This window comes from Xenopus laevis, chromosome 8S, assembly GCF_017654675.1.
Source record: "Xenopus laevis strain J_2021 chromosome 8S, Xenopus_laevis_v10.1, whole genome shotgun sequence".
In the NCBI taxonomy this organism is placed as follows: domain Eukaryota; kingdom Metazoa; phylum Chordata; class Amphibia; order Anura; family Pipidae; genus Xenopus; species Xenopus laevis.
In genome coordinates, this window is record NC_054386.1 from 12,775,117 (window position 1) to 12,791,943 (window position 16,827).

At 41.0% G+C, this 16,827-nt stretch overlaps 1 protein-coding gene across 5 annotated transcripts in view; it reads right to left on the reverse strand.

Annotated features, from left to right (window-relative positions):
* Positions 1 to 1,117: 1,117 nt before the first annotated feature.
* Positions 1,118 to 16,827, reverse strand: part of trim9.S (tripartite motif containing 9 S homeolog) — a 61,124-nt gene continuing 45,414 nt past the window's right edge. For 2 of the 5 annotated variants that reach the window (XM_018232337.2, XM_018232338.2), the window contains exons 8-12: positions 12,104 to 12,214; positions 9,962 to 10,072; positions 3,842 to 4,145; positions 3,158 to 3,320; positions 1,118 to 1,733 (exon numbers count right to left, since the gene is read on the reverse strand). In XM_018232337.2, the coding sequence (XP_018087826.1) occupies positions 1,668 to 1,733; positions 3,158 to 3,320; positions 3,842 to 4,145; positions 9,962 to 10,072; positions 12,104 to 12,214 (755 nt within the window). In that variant the 3' untranslated portion in view covers positions 1,118 to 1,667. The remainder of the gene's footprint in view (positions 1,734 to 3,157; positions 3,321 to 3,841; positions 4,146 to 9,961; positions 10,073 to 12,103; positions 12,215 to 16,827) is intronic. The other 3 variants (XM_018232340.2, XM_018232341.2, XM_018232339.2) reach the window with 2 other exon arrangements.

Sequence of the window (16,827 nt, forward strand, 5' to 3'; positions counted from 1 at the left end):
TCATGTTGTTTAATCCATGCCCGCAGTATTAGTACTGCACATATAAGTGAGGCATGTTGGTGCAAAGCACCTTAAAAATCTTTCAAAATCAAGGATTTGTGCTAGAGTCCTGCAGCGGGTCAGTTACCCGCGGGTTACCTGCAAAAACCTGTGGTATCCTGCGGGTTGCGGGTAGAAGTTCTGGGTGCACGTATAGACGCGGGTCGGCAGTTCTGGGGGTTTGCGGGTCTTATCAATATCGATTTCTACTCTTTTTTCGCCGATCACGGCTACTTCCTATGATGTCACTTCCAGTTTACAATGATGTCACTTCCTGTTTACACCTTTTTTCTGACCATGCCTACTTCTGATGACGTCACTTCCGGTTTACAAGGACAACACTTGATTCTTGATGGTCAGCGGGATTCAGTGTGGCCCTGATCAATTTCTAATTGTTGCTTTGGGTAGTTGCAGCTAAAAGGTCCATGGCATTCATGACAAAGTGTACACACACAAATAAAATTATGCTTCAAAAAATGACTCTGTCTTAACAATTCGCTCATTCAAATGACTCCAGAGATCATGAAAGATGAAAGCAAATGTGCAGACAAACAGAAGGCACAGCACTCGCCAGTGTGTGGACAGTATCACATATTGGGATTTTATAACATAACTTTTTTTTTTAAAGGACAAGGAAAGGCAAAAAAGTAAAATCCAATTTTTACTTTCTTTAATGAAAAAGAAACCTATCTCCAATATACTTTAAATTAAAAATGTGTACCGTTTTTTAAAAAAACCTGACTGTATGCAGTGACATTCTCCCTTCATTTACTGCTGCAGGGAAACAATCAAACTTATGAACAGCAGGGGGAGCCCCTGCCTTACTTTCCAGCCATGCAGAACACAAGCAGCTTTGTTTATGACGATCCCTAAGCAGCCCAGACCACACTGAGCATGAGCATTGCCTTTGTCAGACAAAGATGTATAACAAAGTTACAAGATGGTGACCCCCTGTGGCCAACTTTGAAAGCATAAATCATTTGTTTGATTAGGCTTGTGGTGCAGTAAGTTCATGTTTATGTTTAGTATACAAAATACAGCATTTCTAGCCTTATTCTATTTTACACTTTCCTTCTCCTTTAAATGTTAAATTATTATTTATATGCTGAAACTGATCTTGCAGTTCAGCTCTGCCAATCATCGGTTCTATGATCCGAGAAGTTGGTTTTAATGCACAAATCACTCCCATTTCGTTTCGGAAGCCATTGCATTCATGACCCGAGTCTGCGAGCCTGAAAAGCGACAGTAAAAAATAAAGATATTATCCTTAGTTCGCATGAAGCAGAATTTGTAGAAATGCATGTGGATTTTTAGTTTTCAGATGATACCGACACCTTTAGCCTCTTCATAAATCTGTAAGAAACTCCAGTTGTCCCGGACAATGGGATTAATCATTTTTCTAGCTCAGTTGGTTCTCACAAATGGATATTAACAAATGTATGTGTCTGCCCTCCTACGACTACACTGGCAGCTTTCCCCCTTCTACACACTTCGATGGATTCTTGGTTCCAGCGCCTTAGCTTTACTTTTTCCTTTCCAATGTTGAAAGGATGAAATGCTTGCTGGGTATACTTTTCATTGTGATGAGCTGCACAAAAAAAAGCAGTTTCCTTCCCCCTCGGCTTGGTTCAGGCTTGCAAAGATGGTCTGGATGTGTAAAATTCAGGAACTGGCAATCCTGTGTGAATTGTTACCTGAAATGCATTACATAACACACTTAATTACTTGTCTTTAAAGAAAAAGGATTAAAAACAGACATTCAAGATGGCTTTGGCGGTAAAACAATTGCAAATGTACAGTATTTATAAGGAATGTTTATCAGAAAACGGTTTTCAGCATGTATTAAATAAAATGAGGCTTTAGGGCTGTTTTAATTATTATTTATTGGATTTACCCTTAAAAACATTGCCCATCTTCCTCTCACCCATTGTTGACAGAAACATAATGAGTTAAGTGTAACCAACCTCCTCCCTTTTGCCTCCCAAACAAATCCTTTCTCTCTCTCTTCATCTCTCAAAAGCTTCTCTCTACCTCTGCCTCTATCACTTGAATTCCCATACTAGTAAATAAACCACTCCCATGACTGAGCTCATGCTATACAAGCCTTCTGTATTTCATTGGATAATTATATAGGATTAAAATGAATCCCTGAAATTTTTAAATGTATTGCCTGCTATGTAATTCTATACCAATGAACACTTTTCTGCATGCCATGTATAAATCTTCTCCCTAACAAAAATGGCAAATAGGCTGGCACCAGTCCGGAACATCCAACAAAAAATGGAATCCAAGAGCCAAGAAATTGAATATAAAAATATATTGCTTTATTTATAAAAGAGTATTGCCCAGGCAATACTCTTTTAGATGTAATGTAAAATAAAGCAATATATTTTTATATTCAATTTCTTGGCTCTTGGATTCCATTTTTTGTTGGATGTTCCGGACTGGTGCCAGCCTATTTGCCATTTTTGTCGTGAATTACTTCCCTATGCTGAAGGTCTGGGGCATGAGCACCCGGGCCCAACCTGGATAGCGGTAAGCTTATCCTAATGATTCGATAGATTCTTGCGGTTTCATGATAATTGTGTTTAATGTATAAATCTTCTCCCTACCCTACACTCCCAAACAATCCAGAAACTGGTAATTCCCTCCGTGTTCTTCTCCATGATCTTGACCGATGTTCATTTATTCACACTTTCACAGCTGCTACTGTGGGTACCAAAATTCATGTTTCGGCCTTTGATGAATGAGTAAATTCTCTTATGTATTCAGCGTTGGACTGGGGGGCCTGGGGCCCAACGGGGCTGCTGCCTCGAGGCCCTCCACCCTAGACGAGAAGCTCTCTCTGGCGCCCTCCCTGAGCCGCAACGCCACCCCCTCCCCGGGCTGCAACCCGGCCTCCTCTCCGAGCCGCAACCCGGCCTCCTCTCCGAGCCGCAACCCGGCCTCCTCCCCGAGCCGCAACTCGGCCCCCTTCCCTGACCGACAAAAGAGATCTCACCAAGAGAGAGCCCCCAGAACCAACGTTTCTTCCCCATGCCATATTTAGGATGTGCCAATAATAACCAAACAGTACACAAACCATAAAAGTCAAATCATTATCCCTCTAGTACTGTACCTGCACATTCCTATTCAGGCTCACGGCAGGAAAGAACAAACCTTCCATGTTTTCAAAAGCAACTGGACCTTGCTGTTCTTCATTAATGGAGAAGGTCAAGGTACGTCTGGTCAAGTCTAGGAGGACACCAACAGTAGCTCCCTTTGTGATGCCTCCTTCAGCCCTGTGAAAAATAAGAAAAGTGAAGTTTGCTGTAGTCATATTTTACATGAGTTGGTCATGCTAGGTCTAGCTGGTTCCACTGTCTGTGCTTGTGTAGGACTGGCCAGACCAGGGATGACATTAAAGTAGTTACTCAGCTAAAGTATATTGCAATATCTGGACAAACAATCCCTGTTTTGAGGGTATTTTTAGTAGCTAAATGCACAAAAGGTCTCAATATTTTAAATATATTGGGTTGAGTGCAGAGGACTCTTGTATTTGTCTGTATGTATTTTGTGGTCACAGCCTCATATCACCCCCGCTTAATAGTTTAAAAATTATTGGTGAGCACAACTTTCCCTTGTATGTTAAAGTCCTGTGCTTGCACACAGTTGCTCCCTGTGATACAGAGCCTAATGAGCATTCATTGGACATATGTATGACTAAGTATCTCTGTAAATGGAAAACTGTACAGCATCCCACTTGAATAAGACAAAGCCATTGCAAACAATGGGGCTTTTCAAGTATATCAAAAGGAATTACCTGTTTGTATGTGAGTTGTTGTGCATGAACCAGCTGCGATTATTATCCACATACATGGCCCAGGCTTTGTCATCCTTCCCCAGCATGACATCTTTCATCACTTCAACACGGGCAACACCAAAGGCGGGGTCCGGGTGGTTATCATAACGGTCGATTGTGAGTTCCCAGTAATGGACCCCTTTAGAAAACCCAGATTTTCCCAGCACCACCCTGTCATCGTAGCTATTGCACGTCACAGTCAGGTTGTTGTTGGAAAAAATGATGTCTGGATGTGCTGAACCAGGATCGAAAGCAAACCAGGCAACTGCAAGAATATTAGGAAGACAATGAAATCTTTCATATTGCTAATGATTAAGTAAAGATCAAGAATCTGAGTCACTGCTTAGATAACTCTTCTTCATATCTCTGTTAGTCACAAGTGAGAGAGGCAAAGCATAAAGGATACTAGTATATTAGAAATAAAATATATTGTGCAAAATGGTACAAAACTGATTATCATTGAAAATGAGCTGATTTGATACATGCTTTGAACAGTATCATTCTTATCCATGTGAACACTGGGCACTTCCAAACAAACCAAATAAAAGCATGGTTGTAGGTCTAGGCATAAACCCAGATGAACATATACTGTATCCTTTAAAGGGATTCTGTCATGATTTTTACGATGTATTTATTATTTCTAAATTACACTGCAAATAATTCACTCTACAATATAAAATGTCATTCCTGAACCAGAAAGTGTGTTTTTTTTTAGTTGTAATATTGGTGTGTAGGTGCATCTCAGGTCATTTTGCCTGGTCATGTGATTTCAGAAAGAGCCAGCACTTTAGGATGGAACTGCTTTCTGGCAGGCTGTTGTTTCTCCTACTCAATGTAACTGAATGTGTCGCAGTGGGACCTGGATTTTACTATTGAGTGCTGTTCTTAGATCTATCAGTGTCAGGTATTGCTGGGATTCGAGCCAGGGACCTTTGCGTTTCTGGCTCGATACCTTAACCATTTGGCCAGGTGAGCAGCCTGTAGGGTTGCTCACTATGTGTAACCTGGGGGCAAATTCACTAAGATTCGTAGTTGCGCCAGGCGCAACTTCGCCAGGCGTAGTTTCGCCAGCGCTCCGCAAATTCACTAAAATCCAAAGTTGCACACAGGGGTAGCGTAAGGTTGCAAAGTTGCGCTAGCATTGATTCGCTAAGCGAAGCGAAGTTACGATAGCGATGGTTAATTTGCATACGGCGCCAAATTCAAATTTCAATGGAAGAATACGTAGAATCACTACACAAGCCTGGGAAACCTTCAAAACATCAAATAAAATTTTTATTTTGCCCTACACATGTGCCCACTGTATAGTTAAGGTGCCATGAGTTAGGAAATGTAGGGGGGAAGGAGGGGAGCCCCAAAAAAAATTTCGATCTTTTTCAGCCTATCACCCATAATATAGAAAAAACACCAGCGTTTTTTGGGACTTAGAAAAAATTTGAACTTTTTTTTAAGCAATCCCTATCTACTCTATTGCACTTCGCCTGGCCTGAGGTGGCGAAGGAAGTCTAGCGTAAAAGGTAGCGTTCAGTACACTGCGCGCGTTAGTGAATTTGCGTAGTTACGTCCGTATCGAAAATTCGCCACGCGTAAGGGTGCGAAGTAACACTAGCGAATTTACGCCAGCGTTCGTTAGTGAATTTGCGAAGTACCGAAAATGCCCAACGCTAGCGAATTGACGCTAGCGTTAGGCGCTTCGGCACTTAGTGAATTTGCCCCCTGGTCTCTCCAGTCCCAGCCCAGCTGCCGTCTGATTGGCCTCTGCAGCCCCAACCCAGCTGCTGCCTAGTTGCAATCAGCCAATCAGGGCTATCTCTTCCCTATTTAAGGGCAGCACTAAGAACACTCCTTGCCAGAGCATTGCATTGTTTCTCCCTAGTACTGCGGCAGCACCCCTAACTAGGTAGTTCTAGCTCTTGCCCCTTTCTATTCCTCTTTGTCTCCTTGTCTTGTCTTGCTTTACCCTATCTTGTACCTTCCCAGCCTTGACCTTGACCTGACCCTGCCTTGCTTGTTCCTGATTTCTGCTTCCTTTTCCACCTTGTACCTTGCCCTGACTTCACCTTGTACTGACCTTGTCTCGCCTGTTCCTGATTCTTGCTTTCTGACCCTGCCTTGTACCTTGTACCCCTTTGCTATCTTGCTATCCAGTTTCCTTCTGCTCCAGTCTCCCTCTGCTATCCTGCTCCAGTCTCCCTCTGCTATCCTGCTCCAGTCTCCCTCTGCTATCCTGCTCCAGTCTCCCTCTGCTATCCTGCTCCAGTCTCCCTCTGCTATCCTGCTCCAGTCCTCTCTTGCTATCCTGCTCCAGTCGTCTCTTGCTATCCTGCTCCAGTCCTCTCTTGCTATCCTGCTCCAGTCCTCTCTTGCTATCCGCTCTAGTCTCCTTCTAGTCCTGTCTTGCTATCCTGCTCCAGTCTCCCTCTGCTGTCTTGCTATCCTGCTCCAGTCTCCCTCTGCTATCTTGCTATCCAGTTTCCCTCTGCTCTAGTCTCCCTCTGCACTCTATCCCCAGTTTGATCTGATCTACGCCCGCTCCGTCCTGTCTGTTCCTGTTCCACTCCTGCCCCGTCCAGTCTGTTCCTGTTGAGTCATCGCCCTCTTCTTCCTGCCAAGTCCAGTCCAGTCCTGATCTTCGCCCTCTCCGCCCTGTTCTGCACCTGATCCAGACTGACTCTTTGCCCTCATCAACCTGTTCCTGCTTTCCCTTCAAGTGTTCCCTAGGCACATACAGCTCCTGCCTCAAGGACTCGCCCTTTCCCTATCAGTCTCCACAGCGCCCCCTACCTAATCCTTGACAACCAGGCAGCTGTTATCTTGTGTTAGGGAGCTGCTTTCTGGTTACCTACCCATTGTTCTTTTGTTAAGCTGGCCATAGACGCAAAGATCTGATCATACGAATCAACGTACGATCGGACTTTCCCATCTCCCGACCCGCCACTAACCATTCAGATCAAATAAAGTTGTAAAAGAACAGATCAGCCAATGTACTACCTCTGACAGCAATTGTACAATAGTTATTTCTGACAAAACTAGTGACAGTCTCCCACTGAAATTCATATGATAGGCAATACATGCAGAGATATTATCTGCAGCCGACAGAAATTTTCACTCCAACTTGCAGTGCATCAGGAAAGAGCACAAGTCACATGACAATATGTCTAGCCCCATGTCAGATTTTAAAATTAAATATAAAAAAATCTGGAGCAGCACAATTAACTAATGCGTTTTGAAAAACACATTTTTTCCCCATGATAGTATCTCTTTAACAGGGTATCAAGGGTAATATAAGCGATTTAAGTAACATATGAATAAAATGGTTTTGGAACATAGGAATGGATTGTATCTTTACTGGTCCAAATATTGTATATAAGACTGTCACACAAGAGAATCACACTAACAAAACACGATCACATTTTTATATAAAAACGTCCAGATCTTTACAAAAATCTTTGCAAACTGTTGGTTATAAGATCTATAATACAGTACATCCAGACTAACTGGATTTAATGCTCAACAACTGTTTAACCTCATCATCCAAGTGAATGAAGACAACACAGGTTTCACAGTCATGGAGACTTTGGACTTAAATGAAGTCTTCAAATCTGTGGAATGGAGTTACCTGTGGGCAGTTATGACAAACACCTGGTTGTCAGTGACCTGAAATTAAAACATGTCCCCTCTTGGGGTAGGCCTCAGAGCTGCCCCTTTCCACCCCTCCTATTTGCAGCAGACATTAAACCTTTGGCTATTCAGACAATCTATAGAAGTACAGGGCTTCAAGATTGTTCTCCACAAGTTGTTAGTAGTTCTCTACACAGACCTAAAAGACTCCCTAACCGTATAAAACACAAACACCACAACAAAAATTAACTCCAAAATAGGGTTAAACCCTGTTTAATCAACTATGCTGGAGTGAGGTGCAAATCCCCTTTTATACCAGGCACCATGTGACAGTGTATCATTCTGAGAGGCCAGGACGTGCGATCCGCTCCATGGGTTTTTAAAAATAGCCAACCGCTGCGTAAAAAAGCTTGCAGTTTCAACTTTCGGCAATGGCATGCTGCGGCAAAAACGTGGCAAGTATCCGCATGTGTGTCCAAAGTCTAAAGGAATAAGATCTTTCCACATTCCTTACTTAAAGACCAACAATGCCCCACATTTTCACAGCTCCAACTCCAAAAGAGATGGTAGACAATTGTTTTGTTATTTCAAATTATGTCTCAATGGAGATAGAATATGTAACCTTCCTACCTCAAGTACAACCCTGGGACCCACCACTGAAAAAACAAACAGTCAACTATACAGCACATTTTTATGATATCCAGAAAAGGATGGCCCATATAAGCTACTGGGTCCATTATATGGCTCGGGCATTCTAAACGGCACATAGGAACTACCAATATATATATATATATATCTTTGCTCCTTTATGCATATCCATAACCCATGACAGGTATACCAGCATTTAAGATTGTATATCAATAGATTCACTTCAACATTTGCATTACAGTTATAGGATCCCTTATCCGGAAACCCGATATCCAGAAAGCTCCGAATTTACGGAATGGCTGTCTCCCATAGACTCCATTTTATCCAAATTTTTAAAAATGATTTCCTTTTTCTCTGTAATAATAAAACAGTAGTTTGTACTTGATCCCAACTAAGATACAATTAATCCTTATTGGAAGCAAAACCAGCCTATTGGGATTATTTAATGTTTAAATGAATTTCTAGTAGACTTAAGGCATGAAGACCCAAATTACAGAAAGAGCCATTATCCGGAAAACCCCAGGTCCCATACCTGTACTTTCAGCTCAGAGGAATATCTTCCTAATGCATCTCGTCTGTCCTTCTACTGTCCCTTTTTCTACGTAAAATATTTATTTGCACATCCATTACTAGGCCTGTGATGCCAACTTTATGCAGAAGACATATCTACATAACAATGGTTCTAACATTGAACTCTTAAAGAATGAATACATACGTTGCATTGCCCTCCATCTCCACTGTTTTTGTCCACAAAATATCTTTTATAACCTTAGTATAATTGCACTACCTCACAGTTCTTTTTAAAAGGTAATAATAATCTTAATGTGTTTTAAAGTTATTTTATTATATAGTATTGTTAAATGAGTCCTGAGGCCTGCGTGTGGCATTGGGGAGTGCAAGCAATGGCAGGGCTCACCAGTTCCTTCTTTCCCAATGCTCTCGCACAGTAAGAATGAAGTATAAGCAAAAGGGGTTCCATGAACATGTGCAGCCCCACTGAAATGAAGCTATTTTTGAGAGCAAAAAAAATTCCATTTCAAGCTGCAAGAAGAGCATGAACATGGTTCATTTTGGCATTAATTTGTTACTATGCTATGCCCCTTGCCCCACCATGGTAAATAATTGAATCTTTCAGATAATAGACTTTTATTATATGGTCTCCTTATAATTAATCATAACACATTTTGCAGCAATGATCTACTCAACATTACACTCTGTTTTAGGCATAAATAAAAGTTTTTTTTCTATTTTTTGTAGTGCCTCTTTAAAGGGGATCTGTCACCCAGGCTTACAAATCTGTCATTTTAAATTAAAAATTAAATTCAAATTTCTAATTAAAATATCCATACCTGTTATAAACTTGTTTAAAAGTCTCAACTGCCAATCATATATTGCCTGCCCTTACTCTATGCCTTAGGCATAGAGGCAGGGCTGGCAATTGCTTTCACTTTCCATTCAGCACTTCCTAGATGTCACTGCTCTCCCCACATTCCCCCTTTCACCTTCCCATCTAATTGTGTAGCCCATGCACAAGGACGGGCACCAGGTTCCCCATTCTGGCACATAAACAAGATTTTGGCATGATGCAAAGTTTGTCTCAATAATAACAACTACAAAATGGCACCTGCCTGCGTGCTGTAGTTATAAATTCCAAAACTAATCAAGATAAAAATTATTTTTATAGGGAAAGTGAAGTTTATTTTGCTTGACAAACATCATAGAATAGGATTTGGAATGATTTCCTAAGGTGACAGGTCCCCTTTAAATATAAAATTCTCTTATGACAACCCATGCAAAACCTTATTTAATTACCTGGCAAGACACAAGATTCCTGGTCTGGACTTTGAAGGAATTCAAGTGGACTAGGCATGGCATCGATTTGCAGTCCACCTGCAAGTATAGCTGACATTCGAGAAAAGGGACCTGGTATAGGTAAAGACATGTACATAAATGTAGGTGTGTTTGGCTACACATAATGTTGAAATAATACTCAAGTCTTGGGCAGACAGAGGGCATTCAGCAATTTACTATTGGATATACAAGTAGCATAATATACAGAATTTGCCTGGAATTTTGGACTGCCATAAGGTTACAATTCAAATGGTTTTTATGAAATTGATTGGTAAAAAATCATAACATGATGCTTTAGGACAGTGATCCCCAACCAGCAGCTCATGAGCAACATGTTGCTCCCCAACCCCTTGGATGTTGCTCCCAGTGGCCTCAAAGCAGGAGCTTATTTTTGAATTCCAGGCTTGGAGGCAAGTTTTGGTTGTATAATAACCAGTACTGCCAAACAGAGAGTTATGTAAGCTGCCAGTCCACATAGGGGCTGCCAAAAGCCAATCACACCGCTTATTTGGCAGTGCACCCCCAGGAACTTATGCTTGTGTTGCTCCCCAACTCTTTTTACATCTGAATGTTGCTCACGGGTGAAAAAGGTTGGGGACCCCTGCTTTAGGATGTTGAATAACAATCCGGCAGTTACTTAGCACAGACACTTCCATTAAACTTTGTTATATATACAGTATTATCATCCTGTCCAACATCTGATTCCCAAACCAAGGACATGTTCATCCTCACTTAAGCAGACTTTACCCTCTTCTCTTCTGCAAAACATAAAATTGTAGGCACTGAACTGGAAATCATGCCTGGCTCAGAATGGCATTTCATTTCACTTTCAGTTGGGTTCAGGGCATGGTCAAGTACTTACATTCCCATCTCAACAAATTCATTCAGTAGGGACCTGGCTTTGTGCATGGGATATAATGGGAAAGTGCCTTCCCCAAACTATTTCCACACATTCTAAAATGTAATTATATCATGATGTTGGCATTGATGGCTGCAGCTTAAATAGACAATTTCAATAATTAGAGAGGGTGTCTATATACTTTTGGCCAGAATTACTCCAGCTCTGGATCTCAAATAGCCTCAATGTGTAATATACAGACTGTTCCCATAATCTAATATAGTTCCAGGCTGTGAATTGTGTGTAATTATTGGCCCATGTGTGCTCAGATTTAGAAATAGAATAAGCGCATTGACTACAAACTGCACTCACTCACTTACTCACTCACTTACTCACTGACCTCTTCACAGAACGGTCTCTGATTCTACTGTAGTAGCATAAGATATTACTACTATAACTCAGTATTACAGTAGGATACACATTCATTGACTTTAAGGGCAGAGACCGACAAGAAGATTCGATGAGATTTAGTCGCCCGGCGACAAATCGCCTCTTCTTTTTGCGACTAATCTCCCCGAACTGCCTCCCCAATGGCTAGAATCTAAATCGGCAGCGGGATGACACTCGGATCAATTAGTTTTCCGAAGTCGCCCGAAGTTGCCTCATGAGGAAACCTCAGGCGACTTCGGAAAACGAAGCACTCCCAGTGCCATCCCGCCAGCGATTTAGATTCTAGCCGGCTGGGAGGCAGTTCGGGAAGATTAGTTACCCGAAGAAGAGGAGATTTGTCGCCGGGCGACTAATCTCCCCGAAATGTCTGCAATCAGTGAATGCTTTTGTTAGAAAAGACAGACTTGCAACACAACTCACAACCTCTGCTTGTCTTAATGTTCATGTGAACTCAGTGGAAACGTCGTGAAGCCTAATTGTTTTAGGGTTTCTAAGAGATCATGCTCCAGAAATGATGAATATGATATATAGTTAGTAACGCTATAATACATTCTACCAGTCAGCCCAAGTAATAGAAATGCATATGTAGTGAACCCCCCCCCATCAAACAACTATAAATGACATTCTTGCTCTTCAAAGGCATGGGTCTTATTTGACCCACTAATGCATCTGCTTCCATACAGCCTTCTCAAGGGCTACACAAATGTCACACCATCATTACAATATAATCCAGACAGCACACCTCAGAAAATCAGCCCATTATATACAATATACAAACAACACTCATCTATAAACAAAAGGCATCTGCCCATTACCTGGAGAGACACAAGATTGCTGTTCTGCATGCTGAAGGAACTCAAGTGGACGGGGTATGGAGTTGACTTGCAGCCGAGCTGCAATTGTAGCTGACATTCTGCGAAAATGACCTGGGTAAAGACAATATAAAGGAATATGTGTGTAGGTTCACACACACATAGAACTACGGCAGCTTCACAGCACAAAGACATAGCGATGGGCTGTAAGAGAGCCATGTAATGAAAAATCTTAATGTCAGAACCGACAAGTGACACAAACAAGACAAACCGACAAATGTCTACTACCACCGCACCAGAGCAAGAAAAAGCCTTCATATATACAGATAATAAAGGAGAAACACACACACATTTAGCAGAAGCCTAGTTTCGGCTTTGCTGTAAAGGTGTGTTGCCCATATCTTCACAAAAAACTCTCTATGGGGCACATTTACTTAGCTCGAGTGAAGAATTAGAATGAAAAATACTACGAATTTCGAAGATTTTTTTGGCTACTTTGACCATCGACTACAACTTCGAATCGAACTAAAAACCGTTTGACTATTCGACCATTCGATAGTCGACGTACTGTCTCTTTAAAAAAAACTTCGACTACCTACTTCGCCACCTAAAACCTACCGAGCACCAATGTTAGCCTATGGGGACCTTCCCCATAAGCTTTCTAAGCTTTTTTTGATCGAATGAAAATCGTTCGATCGATGGATTAAAATCCTTCGGATCGTTCGATCGAAGCATTTGCGGTAAATCCTTCGACTTCGATATTCGAAGGATTTTACTTCGTGGGTCGAATATCGAGGGTTAATTAACCCTCGTTATTCAACCAATAGTAAATGTGCCCCTATGTGTTAATTTAAACTGCGTTCATTGTGGTCAATGTAATAAAAGTTGCCATGCTGACCCCAAGTCCAGTAGCCCAAAACAATCAGATTTATGTAGAAAACATCTGATTGGTTACTATGGTTTGTTAGACCTGGTGAAAACTGTGCAACTTTAATTACATTGCCTCTATTGAGAATTTACTCTTTTTATACTGGTACTCTGTAAACCGAATATAGGAGGATAGTGAATACTCCCATGGACAACGGGCTCTGTATAATTATTTCCCTTTCTTCTGTACTGCCTGTGGTCTCTGGTTAATTAAATATACCTGTTATATATTATAGTCTATATCTTTATACCTGTAAAATGTGTGCATAATGTGAGTATTCTGAAAGTAATGTGTGCAGAACAGGCCAATGGAGGGGTTTGCAAAATGTCTGGATTTTTAAACTGTTGCTGGATTATGCACTTGGCAAAGATGGGAACTTCTCTATGGCAAGGTTTAAGCAACTTGATTGATAATGGATATCACGCTGAACAGAAAAATAAAAGAACAAATATGGCATTCCCTGAGCTAAATTGTTGCAGGATTCCAACAAAACCAAGGCTAGCCACAAACCATAATATGACTAGAAGCCATGTGAACAATCCAAAAACACTTCACAGAAAATAAAAATGTAAAAAAAAAAAACCCTACAACCACAAGATAACAGCACTTACATAAGCACACTGAGAACTGTGAAATGCACAGGCTTTGAATGGCACATATTATGTGCTACAGTATCCCAAAGCTAAGCACACAGCAAAACAAAAGGAAGAAACGCACAGGAAACAAGTGATAGAAAGCTAAAATACTGGCACACAGGCAAACATCATAACATGGGGAAATTATCACAGAACACTTCCATTTGCTTAATCAACTATAAACTATGGCAAAACTATCTCTGTGCCAAGTTCTAGTCTCTGCCAGGACCATTAAAGGGGACCTGTCACCCAGAGATGAAAAGCTGTATTACAAAAGCTCTTAAAAAATTAAAAATCATATTTTATTAAAACATCTGTAAGGGTGGTTACACATGCTAAGATTCGGGGAGATTTAGTCGCCCGGCAAAAAATCGCCTCTTCTTCCTCTCCTTCTGCCTCACGAGAAAACTTCGGGCAACTTCGGAAAAAGAATTGCTCAGAGTGTCATCCTGGCGGCAATTTTGATTCTAGCCGGCGGGGAGGCTTTTCTGGGAGATTAGTCGTCGGGCAACTAAATCACTCCGAATCTTAGCGTTTGTCTCTAGCCTTACAAAAGATATTTAAAAATCTCAGCTGCCAATCATATATTGCCTGTTCCACCTCTATGCCTCAGGCATTGAGGTGGGGCAAGCAATTACTTTCACTTTCCATTTTGCACTTTTCAGATGTCACTGCTAGAGTCCTGCGCGGGTCAATTTTTTGGGACCCATACCCGCCCCGTACCCGCAACCTGCAATCTGCTACCCGGACCCGAAATCTTACCCGCTTGGAAACGCTACCCGACCCTACCCGCAACCCGGACCCGCGACCCACTGATCATCAAGAATCGGGAAGTGCGGTCATTGTAAACCGGAAGTGACATCATCGGAAGTTGCCGTGGCCAGAGAAAAGGAGTAAATATCGCTATTGAGAAGACCCGCGGCTCGACCTGCAACCCCGCAGAACCCCTCAACCCGCAGGTTTTTGCAAGTAACCCGCAGGTACCCGACCCGCTGCAGGACTCTAGTCACTGCTCTCCTCTCGTTCACCCTCCCTTCTCGCTGTCTAATGTGTAGCCAGTGCATGGGCATATTAATTAAGGCCCCTGTTCTGGCACATAAGCAAGATTAGTATTCAATAAATAGCACCTGCCTGATTTCGGTGATTGTGCAATTCCAAGACAGAAGGAAACACAATGTAAGTAATTGATATACTTTAAGTAATTATATTGCTTGACAAGACAATAGAAATGAATTTGGTTTATTTCTTAAAGGGGTTGTTTACTTTTGAGTTAACTTGTCGTATAGTTTAGAGAGTGATATTCTGAGACAATCTGTAATTGTTTTTCATTTTTTATTATTTGTGTTGTTTTAGTTATTTAGCTTTTTTATTCTGCAGCTCTCCAGTTTACAGTTTCATAAACCTGGTTGCAAGGGACCAAATAATCCTAGCAACCATGCATTGATTTGAGAGTGGAATATGAATAGAAGAGGGCCTAAACAGAAACATGAGAAATAAAAAACGGCAATAACAATACATGTGTAGCCTTACAGAGCATTTCCTTTTAAGATGGGGTCAGTGACCCCCATTAGAAAGCTGGAAAGAGTCAGAAAAAGAAGGCAAATAATAAATAAATGATAAATAAATAATGACGACCAATTGAAAAGTTGCTTAGAATTGGGTATACTATAACATACTAAAAGTTAACGTTAAGGTGCATTATCACTTTAAGGTAACAGATCCCCTTTAACCTGTGAATCTGTAATACCAGCTCATACTGATATACTTTGTATAAGCAAAATGAATTGCAACTGTAGACAGATAATACATTTTGAACAGCCTATGTATTTACCCAGTTTTTATTTTTACACTGAACTGTTTCTTTAATTTGTACAGTACGTATAGATGGCCATTACTTTAACAGAAATTGATACTTGCAGGAATAAGTTTGCCTTTAGTTGTAAGCAGATGGACTTTCCTTTTATAACTGCATTACAGATACATATGTTCATATGACAGGACCTCACTCAACAGACAATGGTCTATTACAACATATACAGGTTGTATATACCTATAATACACAAGAGCCATGATATCCTGTAAATTATATCCTTATAAATGGTGACTAGTGATGTCATCCGTTATAAACGGTGAGTAGTGATGTAATTTTTGTCACACCACTCACACACGTGTGTATTATAATAATTAAAGTACCCCTTGTTGGAAAATATGAGGATATTAGAATAACCACGGAGTTCCATGACCTGGAGTTCCTTCGGCCTCGTGCTTTTATATGGTCATGAAACTCCTCGGTGACTTATAATATCCTTATATTTTATAATAGGGGGTACTTTATTCACTATATATATATATATATATATATATATATATATATATATATATATATACACTGCACCCTACCCTAAAACGATAATAGCAGCAATAAATATAATCATTTCCACTGCACCCTACCAATGCTGATTCAGGTGAGGGTACTGTATTGCACACAACGCAATAGGACTTACACACAAAGTGAGCAAATTGTAATGTTGAGTGCAATCATCATATTTTTCCCCCACAATGCAGTGTTTATTCCCAGAATTGTAAGGCCATTGTGGGCGCAATGGGGTGATTCGCTTGGCAAACTGTGTTGCACCATCCGCAATTGCGGGGGATTCCCCAAAATAGATGCCCTTTGTGCTCCATCGCAAATTTGGCACCATTGTGCCAAAGGATCCAATTCGAAGGATCCGCTGCATCAATAGACATAGCAATGTCAGATTCAGAATGGAAAGTAGGAAGGACTGAGTCGAGTGTGAAGAGACCATTTTGACACAATTGCCTTTAATGAAATTGGTTTTTAGGTGAAACACACTGTGGGGGAAAAGCACAAGTTGTGCACTGTGCTTGCAGATATAAATCAGCCCTAATGTGTTGAAAGAGGAGACAGAATGTAGAGGTGTCTGGTAAAGGATCTGACACACAGAAAAGTATAATATTCTTTTTCTAATATGCCCTTGGCAAGAATATGGGTGACTATTTAGATCCAAGTTTTAGCCAAACAGTACTTGATGATTGTACTTACCTCTACACAAAATGATCTCTTATACAGACAGTATATTATATTAAACAGAAGGGGAATTAATGCCACAGGAGGAATGTAGCAGATAAACAAAGTTAAATTC